Source organism: Musca autumnalis, unplaced genomic scaffold, assembly GCF_047663935.1.
Source record: "Musca autumnalis isolate F117 unplaced genomic scaffold, ASM4766393v1 scaffold_1, whole genome shotgun sequence".
Classification (NCBI taxonomy): Eukaryota; Metazoa; Arthropoda; class Insecta; order Diptera; family Muscidae; genus Musca; species Musca autumnalis.
The window spans coordinates 18,425,828-18,434,744 of NW_027411644.1; the positions used below are offsets into that span (position 1 = coordinate 18,425,828).

General features: G+C 36.2%; 1 protein-coding gene across 1 annotated transcript; it reads right to left on the reverse strand.

Annotated features, from left to right (window-relative positions):
- Window positions 1–7,049: 7,049 nt before the first annotated feature.
- E(spl)malpha-BFM (Enhancer of split malpha, Bearded family member) lies at window positions 7,050–7,920 on the reverse strand. Its single transcript, XM_073963286.1, has one exon. It carries the CDS (start codon window positions 7,885–7,887, stop codon window positions 7,357–7,359), a length of 531 nt encoding a protein of 176 aa, XP_073819387.1. The 5' UTR covers window positions 7,888–7,920; the 3' UTR covers window positions 7,050–7,356.
- Between the last annotated feature and the right edge of the window lie 997 nt (window positions 7,921–8,917).

Here is an 8,917-nt window from a genome sequence, read left to right on the forward strand (position 1 = left end):
CCTCCAGACATGTTCAACATTACAACAAGTGTTTGTCTCGTTTCCTTCCATAAGGCTCGTGGAATCCTTGTGTGTGTCTAAATAAACAATGTATGAAGGAATTGAAGAAAAAACCCAAATGGACAAACACGTTCTCGAAGAACGTGGCCCAACAATGATAAGAAGGATGTTGATCGGTAAATTTTGTTACGGAATGATAAAATCAAATGAATTGGTGTACAGAGGTTTGGATTTTGAAATGTGATGTGTTTTTCTTATCGTAGATATGAAATCCTTGGTGTTTTTTTCTAATTATTGAAATTTTTATCAGTGTTTGAAACATATCGCTCTTTCAGAATTAATTATACCCTCAGCTCCATGGCAGTAAAAAGGGTTTTGCATTGATAAAGTGATATATTTTGCAAGCTGTCAGTGCGTTTTGTAAACATTTTTCTCTGCAAAGAGGAAAGTGATGAAGTTAAGCCAATGGGGGAATACTCCAGACTTAGACAATCATGAAATTTTCTAAAATTAATTTTTGTTCCCCAAAATGGTGACTATATGTGTTTCTGGGTACGGATAGCCTTTGGCTACAAACCAAACAATCAACAATCAATAGTTTTGTTAGGACATTTCATATCCACCGAAAAATCGAAATCAACATACGTGAAATCGTTGAATGGAATCTAGATATATGAAATTGTTCCTGATGATGTTGCCTAATTTCAAGTTTTTTTTTTTCGAAATGCCTTTTCCAAATTTTTATTTGGTGGTCTTTTGATGTATCAAGACATCCTGTTTCGTCTTCTATCGGGGTATTAGTAGTCTGAGAAGTAGTTTTTCCACTTAACTTTCTAATGGTATTGTAGAGCTATTTAGTGTTTCCTCTATTTGCAGCATTTTGGGCTTCCATACCCATTGCACAGTGGTCCCGCTTGTATGGGAAGGTGCGACATAAATATTTATAATCGTCGGATCAATCTGATTTTTTCAGTATATGCTAAAAGTAAGTAAAAAACCAGTAGGAAAAAACCAAAGTCGGGCGGGGCCGACTATGTAATACCCTACACCAGTCGAAATATGTAAAAATGGACATATGTATGTCCATAATTCTTGGTGAAGTAGTTTTTTTAATAACCAAAAACAAACATTAAAGTAAATTTTTTGAACTCATTAAACTCCAAATGGCAAATTATGGCTCCAATTTGGGGAAAATCGTTAAATACCTCAAATCGGGAGGTACCGTTATATGGGGGTTACATAAAAACATGGAGCTATCTTAACAATTTTAAGTAAAGAAATTCCGTGGCCACTGGGAACCACATAGTTCAAGCAAAAAGATCCCTAAAATACCTTAAATCGGGAGGTATCGTTATATGGGGACTATACTGAACCGTGGACCTATCTTGACAATTTTTAGTGGAGCAATTTCGCGGCCATTGAGAACCTCAAATGTAAAATTTCAGCTAGTTTGGGCAAAAAATGTGGCTAAGATACATAAAATACCTTAAATCGGGAGGTATCGTTATATGGGGACTATACCGAACCGTGGACCTATCTTGACAATTTTTAGTGGAGTAATTTCGCGGCCATTGGGAACCTCAAATGTAAAATTTCAGCTGGTTTGGGCAACAAATGCGGCTAAGATCCTTAAAATACCTTAAATCGGGAGGTACCGTTATATGGGGGCTATACCAAAACTTGGACCGATATTGCCCATCTTCGAACTTGATCTTCCGACGGCTAAAAAAATGGTATTCCCCAATTTTCAGCGAAATCGGTCAACAAATGCGACCTGTACGTTGCGAACGGACGGACGGACGGACGGACATGCATAAATCGACTCAGAAAGTGATTCTATGTATATCCCTAGAAGGAACTATGGGTCTATCTCGCTTCCTTTTGTATGTTACATACAAATGCACTAACACATAAAACCATTACCACATAGTGGTGTAGGGTATAACAACGAAGAAACTGAGAAACAGTAATACGGCATGTTCCCCTGAAACGACCAGAGGCATCGTCAGTATTTTTAATGTCACACACGGAAATGCAAATATATGCAGCTGAAACCAAATTTTTTGTAAACTTGACACTATTTCGAAAATTCTTAAAAAAATTAAGATAGTGGCGAAGGATGGCGACGTTAGTAAAACTCAACTTCAATTTTTAGGATTTGGAAAAAAATCCCCAAAAAATATTATAAAAAATGTGATTTCCAGCACATTTTATGGGAACAATGTGTACAAATTTGTATATAAAAGTAATTAGAAAACCTTGTGCTAAAACTTCCATTTCGAAAAAAATAATTTTATCCTTTCGATTTTGTGTTACTTGCTTTGTAAGAAGTCACAACATTACTGATGTTTTTAAAGTTTTTAAGAGATCATACGTAAATATCAACTTCTTCTGTTTTGTTTAGTTAAAATCGTTATAAATTACAAAAACAGTGCTGGAATATTAAAATATGATATGTTTAGATACAATTTGCTGAATTGCCGCAGAGATTTGTTGATATAGATTTTTCGATTTTTGTTGCAGGTTGGGACCAGTTTGCATTGTATTGCAGTAGCATAGTTTATCTCTTGTTATCTGTTTCTTTATTTCCTTACTCAATTGTCTATATGTTGTTTTGTATCTTCCATACAGCTCTCTTCCTGTTCATTGAACATTTTAAGCTTTACGTTCTTCCTCTTATCCTTAGTTTTTTTTTTTTTTTTTTTTTTTTTTGAGGTAAAAATCGCTAGAGACCATCAAAGACCATAGATCTGTAGCGATTTGTACCTCGGAACAGTAGACATTATTGCTTAAATAGTGTTTTTTACGTAAAAAAATCACCACAAGTATCATGAAAACCACCAACTTAGCATCCTTGGTTGTTGGCATAAGAAAGTAACTATTGCATATTTTATAAACTTTTCCGTCAGAATGTTGAAGAAGGCGGTCTCCTTATATGAAACCTCTTTTAATACTAAACTCATCACAGAGGTTATTTCCTATGTTAACGGAGAACCTGGTATCAGTTATGTCGTGAACTTTACGGATTACCAAATTCCATCATTGCTTGGAGTACCTTTGCACATATATCGCACGTCAGCTCCTGCTGCCTTATTATTCTTTTGCCGCTTTATTGCTGTTTTTAGCTCACCCTGACCTGAGCGCTATACAATCATTACCATCTTCTGAGGTTGGATTTGTGATATATTGGCCGCCATTGGATATCAACAGTTTCGAAAAATGCTCTTTCAAAACCTGAGCACCCCATGTTCTTACCTTGATCGTCTCGAAAAGAGGACGTGCTTATTCCAAATCCTCTTTATGTAGAGTATTATTCGGTCTGGATCTTGTACATCTCGATTTTTCGAACATCCGCACTTTCGCACTTTCTTTGAGGCAAGTAAGTGCCTATTCTATTCTCTACGCGTTGCAACTGATTGCAGAGTAGCCTTATATATCACATTCTTGTCTTTGGTAGCAACACGAGGCCCCTGATCATATCATGGATGCCTTTGGTATCTTAATATATATTTTGCGGTTGAATATGTTATGGCTATCAGTTGTGATAGCCGTGTTAAGTCTGTTGGCACTTAATTTGTTAGCTGTCGACTTTAAATTTGCTTCTCGGAACGATCGTACATCCATCACGTTCAAAGAATGACAGCCAGGTGACCATATAAGGTGACTATCTGCTTAAATCTGGTACTGCTATCATGTTTTTGCCACTGCGAAGTCTATCAGCGTTATTTCTTTGTCACATATTTCACTGTGGAAACTCAATTTCCCGACTGTTTGGTCCAAGATTTTCTTTATACCCTACACCACTATGTGGGGAGGGTATTATAAGTTGGTTTTGGTCAAAAAGTTTGTAAAGCATCAAAATAATGGTCGTAGACCCATACTTACAGTGACTGTCACTGAAAATGATGCAATCTGAAATAAAAATGTAAAAGTTGATGACTTGGAAACGAGTTACGATTTCTTAACAATTCAAAAAATAATTTTGCAGGCTGAAAATTTGTCTTTAAGGTGGCATACAAGATTATTCCGTTCACAGTGCCGTTATACTAAAATTTTAACGGAAACCAAAAAATGGGCATTTTGAAACTGAGCATTGAAAATGAATACAATAATCGATTAATAATTTCCACATATTTCGCTTTTTGTGGTGGAATAATTGGTTCCCTATCGTTTTCAGTAGTTTTGCCATTGATTCCGATAGAAAAATGATGTTCCTGACGTAATTTTGGCATGATCATAATTAATGTCCCTTTGTAGGCAATTTTTGTGGCCTACGGGGTCCCAAAGAGGAAGAATTTGGTGATAGTCGGATAATACACTGTGCATCATTTTTAAGGTAATCTTGTGCAAACAACAATTTTTTGAAAGGGCAAACCCAAACGACAATCCAACTTGAATTTTATGGCCCCATCTAAACATGGTTAAATATTAACTTTTTAAAGCTATTCGGGGTTATATCTCTGAAACCAATGTGAATCTTCTTCGAACCTCTGAAGCAAATTTGTAGATAAGGACAAGAATAAAATATTTGAAGAAATATCTCCAAAACCGTTAATTTTTTCTTAATGTTTTCTTTTGAAAATATTCTGGAATGTAACACACAACTCTTCAGAACATGTCATTGTTTTCAATATATTTTTCAATGATGATTTAATAAATATGTCAATAATGTAGTGAAATCCGAACTGCGAGAATAAACTGTTGGTGTGAACTGTGTTTAAAATACGGGTTGTAAAAGATATGATGCAAAATATCGCTGAAACAACATGAAGTAAGCATTTTAGAGTTACAGAATGTTCTGAAGAATTGCTGAGAACTCTATTTGGAATATTTTTGCAAAAGATTACTTGGTTTAACTCCCAATAGTTTAGATGATACTGACCAGAATGCATCAATTATGCAAAATTTTCTATATTTTATCGATTTTGATGCCCTAGATGGAGTTTTTCTTATATTGTCTGTTCAAATATAAATTCTACTAGTTTAGGGCTACAATATCGCCAAAGACAGCATGGCCAAATTCCTATTCGTTTTTGAGATAAAGGCCTGGGGCTCAATTCTCTTTCTATGAAAATGTGAAATGAAAACTTTTATAAAGGAAAAAACTGTCAAATGAAAAAAAATTATAAAGAAAATATTTTTCATTTCAAATTTTCATAGGACAAGAATCCAGCCCCTGATAATTGCAAAAGTGTAGATTTAGCCCGGTTTAGATGAGGCCATAAAATCCGAACTGGATCTGACAGGACAAACCCCTACTAGGGTTTTTGTAGTCTAAATATGTACTTTTAAAAAATGCATACTAGAAGTTGTTTGCATTTTCAGTGTTGCATAGTGAAATGAACCACCATATTGATCCACTGCTTCATATTGATCCCACACAAATGTTCGGAAAAGTAAAATTTAAGACTTGCTCGCGAATCACATTGATTTTTTTGCAACAACTTGTATTCGCTGTCCCTCTTGCAACGGAACAAGTTTTTTAGGGGCAAGTATATACATACATACTTACCAACAAAATGGCCCGAAAATAGTAAAAAGCCCAAAAGCGGAAAACATGTTTTTTCTGTTCGGATACCATACTTGCCTCCTAAGCTTTGCTACTGATTTTAGAGTAGCCCTATATGCCGCATTCTTCTCTTCGGTAACAGCACGACACTGCTGTTAATACCATGAGTTCCATGGTGGGGTCCTCTGGTATCAAGTACGGATTTTGAGGCTGTTTACATGAGATTGGGACTGCTTTCGATAAGCGATTGGGCAAGTTGCGTGGAATATAATGTGGCTATCCGTTGTGATTGCAGCCTTTCGATGTGCAACTTCCATGTTGCGTTTTTTCGTACTTTATTTGGTACGATTAGGCAGGTAGGTACCTTTGCTGTAACAAAGTAATGATGAGAGTCAATTTTTGCCCCTCGGATAGATTGTACATCCAGTAAGTTCGACGAATGTCTTTCATCCTCACAATGTGATCAATTTGGTTTCTTGTGTTTTGTTCTGGTGACAACCACGTGCTCTTATGATTGTCAAGATGTTTACATCGGGTAATACTAACTACCGTGTTTTTGCCGCTACCAAGTCTACCGGCTTCATTCCGTTATCAGACGTTTCATTGTGGAGACCTAATTTCCCGACAGTTGCGCCCAAGATATTTTGCTTTTAAATATTGGCATTAAACTCGCAATAGGTAAGACACCGATCATATGTTGTTCTAACCACTCGTAAAGTATATAAATATGTATGTATTTGGTCTTCTCCTTCTTATCTTCCTTGGGACCATGACCAAGACTAATTTTGAAGAATTAAGTTTCTATCCGAATTGTGCCAAGTTTTTCATCTACCGGAGTAAAAATAGTGGAAATCATATGTTTTAACCTCCGACTAACTACAAATTTAGAAACCAAACTCGTATTTTTTACATTTTTAAAGGTGGATAGATCCATGACTATATACTTCAAACTAGTATAGTACTAACAGAGGGTAAAGCAGAGGTTGTCAATTTGTGGCTTCCTACGTCATGTCGATACGTGTTAAATAGAGTAAGGTTGTGTAAAGGGGTGTAAGGTTGAACTAGTAACCCGATTATGTACTAGTTCTTCGATAACTCGTCTATTCTCAGGGTTACAGTAACTAGTTCCATTTTAGACCCCTCATTGGTCGCTAACTTACCGAATAATATCGTTAATTTCCGAAATTATAAGCATTTCGATTTAACCGATTTTTATCGATTACCAAAAAATGCCCTAGAGAATCCCACTACAGGTTTCCACTTACATATATTCCAGAATGTTGCATTTATCATCTTTTCTGTTGTCGTTTAGCAGAATGGTAATGTTTTATATGAATGTTAATATCCGCAAGTGGCTTGCTTCTTCCTGCATACTTTTGTATAATAAGATCTTAATTGGTTTCCTTCGCGTTACTTAGGGGTCAAATTTGCACTAGTAAGACTCATAACTAGTTCTAGTATCCCCAACAGTGTCCCCAACGCTTCCCAAGTAAAGTCAAAAAAGTTTTTATTGTTTTTGTTTTCAAATTATTTTGTTGTATTTAAAGCTTTTCTTTCTTTCTTTAAAGCTTTTCATAGTTCGTTTTGTTTTTTGTATCACAAAAATTTCTTAAAAATTACAGTTATTATTAATTTTTCTTCTTCTTCTTTTAATATCATTATCTGTTAACATAAAACTTAAGACTAAAGGAAGACATTGTAAAACTACATTTAAATCTAAAACTTAAACCACGAGTTTTTGTTATTCAATAAAGTTGCGCTGTTTTTGCCTGCCGCTGATTATCACAATGAGGTAAAAATAAAGCTTTTTTGTTTTGTTTGTTGAGTTTAAGGTGAGTGTTGAGAACTTATGCTTGGGCCCAACGATCCTGGAACTGCATCAAAGGATATTGATAGTTGCTGTAGCAGTAAGCGGGTTGTACCAAATCTTCATCAACTGCTGGCATTATGGTACTGGTTACCGGTTGCAAATTGGTGGTCCAAAAGAAGGTACCAGCCTCGGTGCGGGCAAAACGTACAGGGACATAAATATCCAAATCATCATCGTCTTCTTCACACATAACGGCCAATTTTTCATTGGCAGCATTATCCTCTACTTCGGTGAAATATTGATGTTGTTCAGCCTGTAAATTGCGATAGTTTTCCAAATCCTCAAAAGAGTTGGCCGACGAAGTGGTGGAGGTGGTATAGTTGGAGGAACAATTGTCACGATTGCAAATTTGTTGATGATTTTGTTGTTGCTGCTGACGATGTTGTTGTTTACTTTGTTTCTTGAAGAAAGTCTTCAAGACCTTCTTGATACTGTAGGTCGTACTGGAGGATTTCATTTTTTGTTTTTCGTTGTTGCAAAGTACTTCGAATTGTTGTTGTTGGCACATTGTTGAATGAAAATTTAAATGTTTGATGTTGCTTGTGTTGAACACGAATTGTGAATGAAGTTGAAATGGAAATGCAGCGGCTTTTATACCACGCGAGCTCTGTGCATTTCCTTTCCATGGGGCATAAAAACACTGCCACAACACTCAGCGAACACACTCAATATAGGAAAGGGAGAAGTACAGCCAAGCAACAGTCAACCAGACAGCTCTAGCCAGTCAGCCAACCATGCTCATCATCGTTCTCATATTACAACATGGAAATAAACATTGAGAGAACCAGAAGTAAAGGAAAGAACAAACAACAACAATGGTTGAACATGCAAGCGAACGCTCACAAGTCGGGCCACAAGTGTGGCTGGCCTCACCCCCAAAACAATGCTGCTGCACACACCATAAAACTTCCTTTGGCCAAGAACACATTTAACCGGAGAGCGAGAGCCTTTGAACGAAAATAACCCCCAACAATGGAAAAAGGAACGCGAGAGAGATCAACAAGACAGGTCTCTGTGCTCTGTTTTCGTGATTAAGGGCCAAATCATGTCATTGATTCATTCTCGACTCCGACGGACTCCGTTATTGGTTGGTGGTGATGTTTTAAAATTCATTCACAAAACAGGGATCTTTGTTTTTGTTGTTGTTATTGCTGTTGTTCTTATGTGGTTACTGTACGTTTTTTGGAACCCCTGGTCGTTTGAAGGCTCTTCAAGAACACAATTCATTCAAAAGTGTGGGAAAATGTTTCAAAATAATGTTCATGTTTTTTCATGCAATATTTTTGGAGGGTGCATTTTGAACAGTGTTCTGATTCGAAAAGAAGAACACTTGGAAAATATGAAAACAAACTTCTCTACGTTGTGATATAGTTTGCCAATAAAGGGAGAAAAAACTGGGTTGGTTGTGACACTCTAAATATCCTGTGTGTTCAGACGATTTTTTGAAGAGGTTTGGAAAATATAAATTAGAGGCAGGGAGCGATTTCAGCAAACAATAACAATTATGTATTTATGTATGGTCTGAATTGACCAATCAT